This window comes from Silurus meridionalis, chromosome 6 (genome assembly GCF_014805685.1).
Source record: "Silurus meridionalis isolate SWU-2019-XX chromosome 6, ASM1480568v1, whole genome shotgun sequence".
NCBI classification, from domain to species: domain Eukaryota; kingdom Metazoa; phylum Chordata; class Actinopteri; order Siluriformes; family Siluridae; genus Silurus; species Silurus meridionalis.
In genome coordinates this window covers 29,531,675-29,546,492 of record NC_060889.1, presented here as the reverse complement: position 1 = coordinate 29,546,492, position 14,818 = coordinate 29,531,675, and the positions used below count along the sequence as shown (strand labels likewise).

The 14,818-nt window shown below is 41.6% G+C and overlaps 1 protein-coding gene across 1 annotated transcript in view; it reads right to left on the bottom strand.

The window, feature by feature from the left end:
* The window catches only part of LOC124387549 (carcinoembryonic antigen-related cell adhesion molecule 5-like), a 22,437-nt gene extending 17,139 nt beyond the window's left edge, over positions 1 to 5,298 (bottom strand). The window contains exons 1-4 of the mRNA XM_046851962.1: positions 5,175 to 5,298; positions 1,837 to 1,872; positions 1,210 to 1,476; positions 127 to 399 (exon numbers count right to left, since the gene is read on the bottom strand). Coding sequence (XP_046707918.1) covers positions 127 to 399; positions 1,210 to 1,476; positions 1,837 to 1,872; positions 5,175 to 5,298 — 700 coding nt within the window. The remainder of the gene's footprint in view (positions 1 to 126; positions 400 to 1,209; positions 1,477 to 1,836; positions 1,873 to 5,174) is intronic.
* Between the last annotated feature and the right edge of the window lie 9,520 nt (positions 5,299 to 14,818).

The window sequence follows — 14,818 nt, the reverse complement described above, 5'->3', positions numbered from 1 at the left end:
TATGAATCAGAGTTACTGTTTCCAAACTTAAGTACAGATAATTTTACTCTAACAGCATGTTCTCATGTGTTTTAATCAATAAAAAATAAAGCAATTTTTAAATCACAGTTTGAAGTCATGGCCTACCTCTCGCTGTAACCTTCACAGGATCACTGAACTCTGTGTAGTAAAGTCTGTAGTTTCTCCTGCGTGCACGACACTTATACTCTGTTTCCTCTGCATTAATGACTGTCATATTCAGTGTGTTTGCTTGTTCACTGTTCTGAGGTTGTAACTGCTGATTATTTTTATGCCACTGAATCTCCCATCCAGTAGACTGCAGCTCACAGCTCAGAGTGATGGTGTCTCCAGTGTAGACGGAGCTCTGAGGATTCACTCTCACAGTCGGTTTGGGTTTAGCTGTTGGTATGAAATAATGAAGGTGTCAGAGCTGCTTGGCACTTTACAACAGAAGCAGTAGATTCAAAGTGCTTTCACAATTTGATAAAAAAAATGGATTTAGTTTATGTTCAGTGTAATAAAATTAATGAGTGGATTAAAGTGTAAACCATATTAGATTTATATTGTTCATTTATAATTTAGTTTAGAATCTTATTTTTGTCATCCTAAAAAAAAAATTCTGCACCACCAGCTGAACATTTTCTTAAGTAAGCAAAAGCATGCTGTTAAAGCCAAGACAGACCTTTTTTTTTTTTTTTTTTTTTCTATCATAATATTTACAGGTTTCAGGACCAGGTCTTGAACTGGGATTGATTGCATGAAAAATAAGATCTCTAACAGTGTGCCACAAGGAAGTGGGTGAAACTGCATGTTATTTATTATTAATATATATATATATATATATATATATATATATATATATATATATATATATATATATATATATATATATATATTTATGTGTGTGTGTGTGTGTGTGTGTGTGTGTGTGTGTGTGTGTGTGTGTGTGTTTGTAGGGGGGGACACTGGTGACATCTGGTGGAGAAACAAAGGAAAGATGTGTACAGAAACTGAAGGAAGGGCAATGTGCTACAATAATACTGCAATCTTAATATAAAACTCAGATACTACTAAAAACACATGCCTACTATACTGAGAAGTGAAAGTCACCATTAAACAAACAGCTTACTAACAGCTCAACATTTAAAGCATACAAACTGTTTTAACATATTAAATTAGAACAAAACAAAAGAACACCCACAGACTCACCTGATACAGTCATTGTAACAGCTTCACTGGTATCTGAGCTCTGGAATAAACTCGATTCTCCACAGGTGTAGTATCCGCTGTCAGAGTCTCTAACAGTCTGGATTGTGAAAGTCTGTTCTGTGGGGTCTGTAAGCCTGTTTTTATTTTTATACCAGCTGTATATCTTTGGAATGTCCCTACCATTCTGTATTTCACATCTGAGAGTAACAGTTTCTCCAATGAACACATGTGTATCAGGCTTCATGGATACCACAGCTTTATGACTCCCTGTAAAACATTCTGTTGTTAAAATTCCTTACATAAACTAATTACCGGTATCCACTTCTCATATAATTTGATAGCATGACCACCTGTATAAGGGTGGGTTTTGTTGCTGTTGGGTTTTTTATACAGATATGTGTAACTTTCTTACAGTTAAGAAATCAGGGCATCATTGAAAGCTTTCTTTTGCACTACTCATGACAAATGATCATGGATATTTGGATGAATTAAACACATTTATTCTACTCAAGAAATGGTAAGAAAACAATCAATGAAAATAATTAAGGTAATATTACTTAATTAATAAACAAATGACAAAACACATCATTCTTCTCACAATGTACAGTATAATTTGATATAAATCACCTTGAACCCGAGCCACTGGTATAAGTGAAATCAGCACTAAAAAAGAAGCAGAAACAAAATATGGTGTAAATTAAAAAATAAAAATAAATAAATTATATTATATATATATATTATATTATATAAATTATTCAACCCCCACTGAAATTGATTGTTTTGGTCGGTTTGACATTGATTATGATCATTCAGTCATCCTGCTTACAATTAAATCAAAGAGGCACGTGTAGGTCAGACAAATATAACATAACATTTATAATGAAATAACCACAAATGTCTTTTCTGAGCTCACATCATTATCAGTTTTATGCAACCCCTCAAGTGACATTCAATCTTAGTACTTAGTACAACATCCTTTTACAGTTATAACAGCTTTTAAACGTGAAGCATAGCTTGACACAAGTGTCTTGCAGCGATCTACGGGTATCTTTGCCCATTCATCATGGGCAAAAGCCTCCAGTTCAGTCACATTCTTAAGCTTGCGCACTGCAACTGCTTTCTTTAAGTCCCACCAGAGGTTCTCAATCGGATTTAAGTCTGGTGACTGCGATGGCCACTTCAAAATGTTCCAGCCTTTAATCTGCAACCATGCTCTAGTGGACTTGGAGGTATGCTTGGGATCATTGTCCTGTTGAAAGGTCCAACGTCTTCCAAGCCTCAGGTTTGTGACGGACTGCATCACATTGTCATCCAATATCTCCTGGTACTGAAGAGAATTCATGGTACCTTGCACACGCTGAAGCTTCCCAGTACCTGCAGAAGCAAAACAGCCCCAAAGCATGATTGACCCCCCGCCATGCTTCACAGTAGGCAAGGTGTTCTTTTCTTCATAGGCCTTGTTCTTCCTCCTCCAAACATAGCGTTGATCCATGGGCCCAAACAGTTCAAATTTTGTTTCATCAGTCCACAGAACACTATCCCAAAACTTCTGTGGTTTGTCCACATGACTTTTGGCATACTGCAGTCGACTCTTCTTATTCTTTGGGGACAGCAAGGGGGTGCGCCTGGGAGTTCTGGCATGGAGGCCTTCATTACGCAGGGTGCGCCATATTGTCTGAGCAGAAACTTCAGTACCCACATCTGACAAATCTTTTCTCAGTTCCTCAGCAGTCACACGGGGACTTTTCTCCACTCTACGCTTCAGGTAGCGCACAGCAGTCGAAGTCAGCATCTTCTTTCTGCCACGACCAGGTAGCGTTTCAACAGTGCCCTTTGCCTTGAATTTGCGAATGATGCTTCCTATGGTGTCTCTTGGTATGTTTAACATCTTTGCAATCTTCTTATAGCCATTGCCCTTCCTGTGAAGAGTAATCACCTGTTCTCTTGTCTTCCTGGACCATTCTCTTGACCTCACCATGTTTGTAACCACACCAGTAAATGTCTAGAAGGAGCTGAGTATCACAGTCATTTTAAAGCTGCCTAATTGGTGCTTATTAGGCTTTATTGCTGCTCCCTGATATCCACAGGTGTTTTCAATACCTGATTGAAAACACTTCATTGAACCTCTGTTCTTCAGAGTGGTAGTCTTTAAGGGGTTGAATAATTATGTCAATGAAGAATTCACAAAAGAAACATTTACTACTGTATTACAAAACTAATTGATGTCATTTTAGTTGCATATGGTTCTTTAAGAAGTCCTTGTAGGATTTCATTCTGAATACAATTACAAATGTACACTAAATTCCCTAAAACCATTTACAGCATTGGGGGTTGAATAATTTTGAACACAACTGTATATATATATATATATATATATATATATATATATATATATATATATATATATATATATATATATATATATATATATATACATATATTCTATTAGCTTGTTAATCAGTTAAACAAATGCATTTTAATGCATTTAATTTTTAATCCATAGAAATGTCTCTAAGGTGATTTTTATTTTTCTTTACTTTCACTGAACAAAGTTAATAATAACTAATAAAGTGGGCGTTGAGTGTGTGTTCATAAATCTTAATATGCTGAACAGCTGATTTGTTTTCAAATAGATCAATCAACTTAGGTTATTTATAGAACTCAGTGAGTCTCAGTGCAAATAAAAAATTACTTCAATTTCACCAGTTAAAGAGTTAAAAGTAAGCAGTTGTTTTAACATGTCCACTTTCACACCTCCACCAGCTCTTCACAGCTACATTTCCACCACTACATGAAAACAGAAAATACACCACATCCGCAAAGAAGTTCTCTACTTTCATTCCTCTAACATAGTCACTGCTTTGTGTGTTTACAGGACTAATAATACATTAGTTTCTTTGCAATTTCTGCTCTTATGTTTAACAAGGAATGAAGATCAGTTACAGATTCCAACAATATAGACCTGATTACAGAAATAGATAAACTGATCAACAGTCATGCTGAAGTATGTATAATGTCCTAATCACACGATAAACTCATCACTCAGGACATTCAGACTGCAGATCTTTTGCAACAACTATTAAAGACAAGAAGAGAGTGAGAACCAATATATCCCTCTGTTCAGTGCCCCATGCACTGGCAGTGACCCATGCACTTTATGATTTCCTTGTTGTACCATGGAAACACTTAATTTCTGCAATTTTCAAAGACCTGTGGCAGTGCATTACAGAAAACCCTCAGAAGAAAAGGTCTTTAACAGTTTCAGTGTTTATGATGTATTCCTGGGGCCCATTTGTTTGTATGTTGCTAACCACATACGAAATGAAATTACATAACCAATTTTATCTAATCTTAGAAATTATGTTCTGGCTAATTAGGTTAATTCAAAATGTGGCCAGATTTAAACAGTATTGCAGAATTGAGTTGTTTATGTTAATTCTAGAAAAAAAAAATTATAATCTACCAAATAAATCTCACATTGATTATAAAATACCACTACTGATGTATAATAGCACTGAATGGTCTCCAGCCACAGTATCTGAGTGAACTTTTGTTCTATTTTGATCCACTATGCCTACGTCAATCAAAAGTTGCAAGATATTTGTTGGTACCTCAAATAAAGCAAACTGTCTCAGGGGCAGATTTTTCTTTTACAACCCCACACTTATGGAACAGACTTTCAATTAGTGTTCTGGAGTCAGACACAGTCTCAGTGTTCAAGTCTAGGCTGAAAATATACTGTATTTATTTAGTCAAGCCTTTAGTCAGTAGATGTTTCTTAGGTAAAGGAGCAGATCTGGGGGATCATGGAAATAGAGTGTTCTGTGAACTGGGATATTTAGATGTTGTCGTCCCCCCACTCTCACCCTTTGTTAGGCACGGCACGGAGGCGCAAGCCAGAGTAATGGCAAACAGAAACTTTATTCAACAACAGGCAGAGCCAACACAAAAAGCACTCACAGCACTTGTGATAGTCCGTGAATATAATCCGAGGGGAGCTTCAGAAGAGAAGCGCAGCTGTGGAGTGTGCGAGGAGTCCGAAACGGAAAGTAAGTAGCGGGATAACTGGACGTACAAGCACACCAACATTAACCAACACGAAACACGCACGAACATACAATAACGGACAGGGAGTGTGGGTTTATATAGGCGGTGTGATGAGTGAGTAGATGAGAGTCAGGTGTTCCCCATAAAGCCCGATTGCGAGCAGCTCTGTGCGGGCGGGGCACGCACGGGAAAAGGAGCGAGGTGCTTTGGGGAATGCCGAAGTCTGACAGCCGCCGAAGGGGGCGTGGCAGGGGAATTCCTGACACCACCCCCCCAAAGGGGCGGCCCCTGATGCCCCAAACCCACAGCACGCCCGGCGGGCCAGGGCACTCGGAGAAGGGCCCCTCCGACCGCCCAGGGTCAAAGGGAACCCGGCCGGAACCGCCACAAAGCCAGGAACAGCAGGGAAGGGCCCGAGTCGAAGCGACCACCACCGCGGAGAGCCGGAATGGGACAACGACCCCAGCGGGATCCCGGAACGGAGCACAGCCTCACGCGGAGGCCAGGAACGGGGCGACGTCCTTGGCGCAGACTAGAGGTGGAGAGACGTCCACCACGGAGACCTGGAGCAGAGCGACGCCCTCAGTGAAGACCAGAGGCAGTGCGACGTCCTCCACGGAGCCTTGGAGCAGAACGACTCCCTCCGTGAAGACCGGAGGCAGCGCGACGTCCTCCACGGAGAGTTGGAGCAGAACGATGCCCTCTGCGGAGGCTGCAGGCAGATCGACGACCCCCCCTGGAGACCTGGAGCGGAGCGATGCCCTAGGCGTGACGTCCCTGGTGGCAACCTGAGGCTGAGCGATGACCACCCCGGCGACCTGAAACGGATCGACGCTACCCAGGAAGGTCTGGAGTGGAGCCTCATCACCCACGGGGACCTGGAGTGGAGAGACAACCTGGGGACTACCGGAAGCAGGGCAGAGCTCTCAACGGGGCTTACCGGCTGGAAGACCCTCTGGATGGAGACCGGGGATGGAGCGACGCCCCTGACTGAGCACAGAGTCTGAGTGATGACCTCGGCAGGGTTCATCGGTGTGACCTCACCCTCCAGGGAGCTCAGGAGCGACCTGTCTTCATCCAGGGAGCCTGGAGGCAGGATGTCACCGTGAGAGGGGTCCTGAGGCGAGCCATCACCGAGAGAGGAGCTCATGAGTGAGACGTCGCCGAGGGAGGAGCTCATGAGCGAGACGTCGCCGTGGGAGGAGCTCGGGAGTGAGACGTCACCGTGGGAGGAGCTCTGTGACGTGATTTGGTCTTCTGAGTGCTTGTGGGGCGACCCGTCACCTTTTGGGAGACTGTGGGGCGAGCCGTCGCCTTCGGATGAAGCCAGGGGCAGCGGTTCGACATCCCTTTGGCAGTCCCGGAGCTGAGGTGAGTGCTCTGGGGACTCCTTAGGTGAAGAGGAGGTCTGTGACGTAGCTTCGCCTTCTGAGTGCTCGTGGGGCGAGCCTTCACCTTCTGGGAGACTGTGGGGCGAGCTGGCGCCTTCGGTGGAGCCCGGGGGCAACAGGTCAACATCCTTTTCGCAGTCTCGGAGGTGAGTCGAGTGCTCCAGGAACCCATTGGGTGATGAGGTGCTCTCAGGGATGCGCAGGCGCTGAGCTGAGCACTCCTTGGAGGGCGGGGACGGAACCGAGCTCGCCTGGAGACCCTGGAGTGAAACCGAGCTCGCCTGGAGACCCTGGAGCGAAGCGGAGCTCTCCCAGAAGTCCTGGGACGGAACCAAGCTTTCCTCAGGGACCAGGAGCGAAGCCGAGCTCTCATCAGGGACCTGGAGCGAAGAGAAGCTTTCCTCAGGGACCGGGAGCGAAGCCGAGCTCTCATCAGGTACCTGGAGCGAAGCCGAGCTCTCATCAGGGATCTGGATCAAAGAGGAGCGCTCCTGGAAGCCTAGGAGCGGAGAGGGAGCCGCCTGGAAGCCTAGGAGCGGAGAGGAGCTCGCCTGGGGACCCTGGAGCAGAGAGGAGCTCACCGGGAGTTTGTGGGACGAAGCCGAGTTCCTTTCAAGACTCTGGAGCCGAACCAAGCTCCCGGGGACTCTCTGGAGTGGAACCAAGCTCTTGGGGACTCTCTGGAGCGGAACCGAGCTCTTGGGGACTTTCAGGGACAGAGAGGAGCTCATGGGATCGCTCAGGGACAGAGAGGAGCTCACGGGGTCGCTCAGGGACAGAGAGGAGCTCTCACGGAGGTCCGGGGATGGAACGGAGCTCTCACGGAGGTCCTGGGACGGAACGGAGCTCTCTTCAGGACCCTGGAGCGGAACGGAGCTCTCTTCGGAGACCTGGAGCGGAACTGGACCAACCCGAAGGATCTGGAGCAGGATGGAGAGCTCCTGGAGGTCCTGGAACGAAACGGAGCCAGCCTGGATATCCTGGAGCACAGCGGAGATCCCTTGGAGGACCTTCGGCGGCGCGGAGCTGTCCTGGAGGGCCTGGAGCAGTGCGGTGACCTCCTGGAAACTCTGATGAGGAGTGGCGTTCTTGGAAGCAGGGGAAAGAAGATGGAGATCAGCCGTGGTTATCCCGAGTCCCCTGGTGAGAAGCTGGAGGAACCTGGTGCATGAGCTGACCTTGCCTTCAGTCGTGCTCCACAGCTCTCTGGCAAGGGAGAGAGATTCCTCAGTCAGCAGAGACATGTGGAGCGCGATTTTCGCTTCTTTTGTGGGATAACTGGCTGGATTCAACTCCACGTATTGACCCACGCTCTGTAAAAACCCCCTCCATTCAGCTCTGTTGCCGGAGAAGCGAGCCGGGAGTCCCGTGACGTCATTGAGGGGGTGTGGCACTGCCGAGCGTGACTGAGAAGCGGCTGCGAGCTTCCGGGTTTTCCCGGGGGCGGAGCTTGGCTGCTGCTTGATCGCGGCTGGGCGAACCTGACCTCCGAGGCGTTAATCCGATCATGTCCTTTCTTTTATTTTATCCTTTTTTTCTTTTTTTCTTTTTTTTCCCCATATATTCCTTTTTAGGGGTCCGTTATTCTGTTAGGCGCGGCACAGAGGCGGAAGCCAGAGTAACGGCAAACAGAAACTTTATTCAACAACAGGCAGAGCCAACACAAAAAGCACTCACAGCACTCGTGATAGTCCGTGAATATAATCCGAGGGGAGCTTTGGAAGAGAAGCGCAGCTGTGGAGTGTGCGAGGAGTCCGAAACGGAAAGTACGTAGCGGGATAACTGGACGAGTACTAGCACACCGACATGAACCAACACGAAACACGCACGAACAATAACAATATTGGACGGGGAGTGTGGGTGAGTGATAGGTTTATATAGGCGGTGTGATGAGTGAGTAGATGGGAGTCAGGTGTTCCCCATGAAGCCCGATTGCAAGCAGCTCTGTGTGGGCGGGGCACGCACGGGAGAAGGAGCGAGGTGCTTTGGGGAATGCCGAAGTCTGACAGCCGCCGAAGGGGGCGTGGCAGGGGAATTCCTGACACCCTTTCTCTCAGGTTTGTTGACAGTAGTGTGGAGGGCCATTTCTTATCCCAAAGATCTCTCCTGTATGTGTTACCTTCTGGCTCTTCTATTTAGTTATGCGAGTCTTGCCAGAGTCCCCACTTACAACTTGATCACTATGTTAAGTGTTTTAAACATTTATGAAACAATGAGAATATTTAACAAAACTTAAGAATACTTGAATCCTTAAGAATACTTAAGTTAGATATACATACTATATACTAACTTAAGTTAGACCTACTCCTGAGGTAGCAGGGCACAGTTTTCCTCTCCTTTCCTTTTCTTTCCTTTTCTTTCCTTTCCTTTCCTTTCCTTTCCTTTCCTTTCCTTTCCTTTCCTTTCCTTTCCTTTCCTTTCCTCAGATCTGCCTGATTCACCCTGTAGCCCTACCTCTAGATAGAGTTCTACATCAACAGGTTAAAGATACATCTCAAGAATTTTGAGGATGGATTTGGATTGTAATTAATATCATCAGTCTGCTACAGTGGCTCAGGTTGCATTTAAGTGCCATCACTGCACACCTCAACAATGATCCAACTGTAATGAAGTGCCACCCAAATAAGACCCAAAAGGGTTCCCTTTTGAGTCTGGTTCTTTTTAAGGTTTATTCTTCATGCCATCTCAATGAGTTTTCTTTGCCACAGTCACCACTGACTCATTAGGAATAAACTATAAGGAACAAACTTATATAATACATACTTGTATAACCGCTTTAACTCTGTAAAACTGCTTTGAGACAACATTCATTGTTAAAAGTGCTATACAAATAAAAATGTATTGAATTGAATTGAAATTGAACTGGTGATTTGTGACAAGTGTCTGTGTGGGTATTTTGTTTCATATGTTTTCCTGCTGGCATGCAATAACAACTGCTGAATAACCTAAAATGTTATTGAATATATTTTTTTCATGTATTGTCTTTTTTATATATGACTTTAACTCCTTTATTTCAGTGGTGCAGGCCAATCACACTCTGAATATTTATTTTGTCTTTCATTTCATTTATTTTGTTGTTGGACCGCTGAATCTAAATGCCGCTTTTCACCTTGGCCCATTTTTTTTTTTTCTTTAAAAGAGGTCAGTGAGTGTCAGTCAAGATAAAATGTGCACAAGACTTTGGCAGTTAAAGATTTAAAAATAAGATATTGTTTTCACTCATACTGTATACATTTACACTTTCCCCCACTCTTCATCTCAATTTGCACCACTGCATTCACATAGAAACTAAACCTACAACCACAAACTGGTCTCTGCTCTCACACCTCTATTAATAATACACTTGTGAAAAGTTTATTTCTAAAAAATAATAGCTCTAATAATAAGAAGAATAATGAGAAGAATAAGAACTCACTTTTGTACATCCACTCACTTTGCATTTTGGAAAAGGTTGTCTTAAAGTAGAAGAACATAATAATGTATTTTTAAACAACATTTTATTTTAATTGTTTAATTGTAAAACACATTTCAGTAAAAATTTATAGTGATCCTCATATTTACACAATTCACTATTTTAAAATGACTAAATACAGCATTATAATGCACCCAACCACAAATAAAAAGTCATCACAAATCTGTCCCATTAACAAAACAAAGAGATCAGCATACCTTATGTTCTCTATGCAGTTACTAGAGCTGAATCCCACATAACACATTTAGGATGTTAAAGAATGGGAAATTCACATCATTAAACAATCATAAAAAGCATTGGCCAACATCCTAAATATTGTTTTTCCAATATCATTGCTGGATTGAGAGAGGGGTTGATATTTTAGAAATTGTAACTGATGAAAAAACAATAGTAGTAGATTATATTTAATTATAATTATATAAAAAAAATATGATTATAATAGTAGAGTGTTCATAATAAAATGGCCAGTAAGGGTTTGTTCATGTCTCTTATCAATATCTAAATATTATTTTGTTTCTAAATGTCCCTGCTGTGGAGACTCTGGCTTCAAAAGCTCAATGAGTGCCAGTGGAGTTACATTTGACCATCATATCAACAAATACAGTTCTTTAGCATGTACCTTTACACTTCCTTCAGATCTTCACAGCTAAATTTGCAGAATAGAAAATATACCACAAATGCAAACTAGTATCTGCTACCAGGCTTTTAACACTGTTATGGCTCCGTCTATGTACAGAACTAATGAGACGTGTTTGTCTCTGGAAAGTTGTTGCTATTATACTTAACACAATGTTAAACAATGTTTAGTGATTATTACAAAAGATAATTTTCTGCATTATTTTGATATAATGTTTAAGACCAAACTGGTCTTATACTGAACTTACATAAAGCTGTTCTTGCAAGTGCTGTGCAGTAGTTTGGTCTTACACATTAATAGCAAACTGAACAAATTCTCCAATTTTGTTCATAACGGCCTAATCACTAATCTCACACCAGGGCATGTGATGACTGTTTATCTCTTCATGGTAACAGCATGGCTATGTTTTACATGTACTGCGATGGCTTCCATGGTGACCAGAACTGAGTCCCTCAGAGCACCTTGGAGATACTTTGAATGTAAAATTTACAGCATGAATGAGCAGCTGATGAAATCTGGAGTGATCATATAATTCTGTGATTATGGACTAGAATCTAAAATGATAGGGTAGTGTAGAAAAGAGTAGAATATAAATGCAATAGTCCCAATATGTATTGCTAGTGAAATATCTTCAGAATTGTTTTCACTCTGAATATTTATTTTATTTTATTATTTTTATATATATATATATATATATATATATATATATATATATATATATATATATATATATATATATATATATATATGATATAAATGTGCTGTACATTCTTTTGGATTAAGTGCAAATTACATATAAACTATATAATGTTAACATGTTTTTAAGTCTTCCTTTTCATAGAAAAACTTAAAGAAGCTCACAGCAGCAGGTAAACATTTCAGCTAGTCATAACCCTGACTTCCACTCTAGAATGTACAAACAGCATCCAGTCATTTTGTTTTAGACGTTCAAATGATTGTGAGCAATTGTCACTGAGAACCAGGTGATAGCAGAATACAAAAGATCAATAAGTCAATAAGTTTGCACACACTGTCCTAACCACACGATAACCTCATCACTCAGGGCAGTTAGACTGCAGATTAAGAACTCACTCTAATGAAAACACAAAGAGAACATTTACTCACAGAACATCAAAGTGAGTGGACTGAACTCCATCATGTGCTTCTAATGACTGACTGACTGACTGACTGCAGAGATGTGTGTTATAGCCAAACCACTTCCTGTTTTCTTAAAGAGAGAGAGAGAGAGAGAGAGAGAGAGATAGATAGATAGATAGATAGATAGATAGATAGATAGATAGATAGATAGATAGATAGATAGATAGATAGATAGATAGATAGATGGATAGATGGATGGATGGAGTTGTCTCAAAGCAGCAAATTTGATTTGATTGATTTGATTTGAAGTTCTGAGATCCTGTGCAGATCTCATTCACACTCTCACGATGTGTCTTCATGCACATCAACAGCAATAAAGGGAATTATAAAAGGCTGCTGTTTAAATTCTGGAGTGAGTTGGATGAAGTGGTAGAAGGTGTACCTAGGAATGAAAGATTGGTAAATTGGGCAAACTTTAATGTGCATGTAGGTGAAGGGAACAGAGGTGATGAGGAGGTGATGGGTAGGTATGGCCTTAAAGAGAGGAGTGTGGAAGTGTAGATGGTGATAGATTTTGCTAAAAGGATGGAAATGGCAGGGGAAAATACTTATTTTAAGAAGAAGGAGGATCATAGGGTGACATAAGAGAGGAAGGTGCACACAGGTGGACTATTGTCTATGTAGGAGATTAGACACTGTAAGGTGTTGGCAGGGGACAGTGTAGCTAGACAACATCGAATGGTGGTCTGCAGGATGGCTTTGGAGGTGAAGAAGAAGAGGAGGAGTGAGAACAGAAAGAAGAATATGATGGTGGAAACTGAAGGAGGAAGACTGTAGTATGAGATTCAGGGATGAGGTCAGACATGGGCTCTGTGGTGGTGAAGATGTGTTGAACAATTGGGCAACTGCTGCAGACGTGATAAAGGAGACAGCTAGAAAGTTACTTGGTGCCTCCTTATAGTTCGTTTCTACTCACTTCTCTTTCAAAGACTCTCCACCAGAGGGCATCTCTGAAGACTCTTCGCAATCAGACGAGCCTTCGACTAAAACTTACTAATAATCATGACTTAAACATGATTATATAATTGTCCTAATACGCTACGCTACTCTTTTTAGAGGGAAAAATCATTTGCACAGTTTTAGTTTGAGATTAAATCGAATGTGAGTCAGTCTAAGCAGATTGTTCTTTACTTGCACAAATAAAAGTTAATCAGAAACATTTTTATACATGGAGTCTTTACTTATTATTCCACCAAGTTACATTTTTCAGTGTTAATCTGTGGAACGCCAATAGTGATGGACAGGGGTTGATGGAAGAGGTCAGACAGGAGTCTCTATGGACTGTTGTGTTTCAGATGATATTGTTATTTGTGGTGAGAGTAGAGAGCAGGTTGAGAAGAGCCTGGAGAGGTGAAGGTACATGCTGGAGAGAAGGGGGATGAAAGTCAGTAGGAGTAAGACAGAGTACATGTGTGTGAATGAGAGGGAGGGCAGTGGAGTGGTCTGGTTGCAGGGAGAAGATGTGGAGAAGATGGAGGAGTTCAGGCACCTGGGGTCAACAGTGCAAAGTAATGGAGAGAAGTGAAGAAAAGAGTGCAGGCAGGGTTGGGTGGGTGGAGAAGAGTGATAGCAGGAGTGATTTGTAATAGAAGAGTATCTGTGAGAGTGAAAGGAAAAGTTTATAGGACTGTGGTGAGACCTGCAATGTTGTATGGTTTAGAGACAGTGGCGCTGGAGGTAGCAGAGCTGAAGATGTTGAGGTTTTTGTTGGGAGTGACGACGCTGGACAGGATTAGAAATGAGTTTATTAGAGGGACAGCGCATGTAGGACGTTTTGGAGACAAGACGAGGGAGGTGTGACTGAGATGGTTTGGACATGTGCAGAGTAGGGACATGGGGTATATCAGTAGGAGAATCCTGAGGATGAAGCCACCAGGAAGGAGGAAAAGAGGAAGACCAAGTAGGAGGTTCATAGATGTGGTGAGGGAAGACATGCAGGTAGTTTGCTTGAAAGAGCCAGATGTAGAGGACAGAGTAGTGTGGAGACGGATGATCCGCTTTGGTGACCCCTAATGAAAGCAATCTAAAGAAGAAGAAGAAGAAGAATTCTGACTATTGAATCCTCACCAGGACTTGGAAGAAACGGAATGATGAAGTTATCTAGCAGGGTTTAACACTGAATTCACTTTTGATTGTCTAAATCACTGCTACTGCTCTAATGTTCATTGCCTATGTTGTGTATTGGACATTTTCAGTGTTATTCTTTTACTTGATTACACAGTGGAGCAGTGTGTAAAGATGCAGTGGTTCCTAATCCCATGTGGAAAATTACTAAAAAAAACAAGAGCCAACATAAGACAGTAAACAGTATTACAATATAGCAGTATATTTGAGTTTAATACATACATTTAAAGCAGTAGAAATAAAGTCTTGATTAGTTTTTATTTTAACCAAAATTGGCAACAAAAATAAAACCTGAAAACCTTCAAAATGTTTTCGTTCACTCCATTTTTATTACACTTTTCATTCATATTTATTCTTGATATTCTTGATCCTCTTTGTCATAATAATAAAATAATAACTTCCACCCTTCAAAAATTGAAGCACCACTTATTAGTAATTAGTAATTAAAATTACATAAAAAAACGAAGAGAAATATAAAATGTAATAAAAAATGAACATTTATAACTTTACATTTTTTTAAAAATGTTACATAAATTGTTGATGTATAAAATATGTTAAAAAAATATGTGTATATAAAATTCATTGTTTTTTGGCACACAACATAAGTAGAAAATGAAAGGCATATCTATCTATCTATCTATCTATCTATCTATCTATCTATCTATCTATCTATCTATCTATCTATCTATCTATCTATCTATCTTGCTGTAACTGCACTGCTACGTAATAACTACTGTATATAATTGCACTTATACAGCTTATTACGGACGCTGCTGCTGA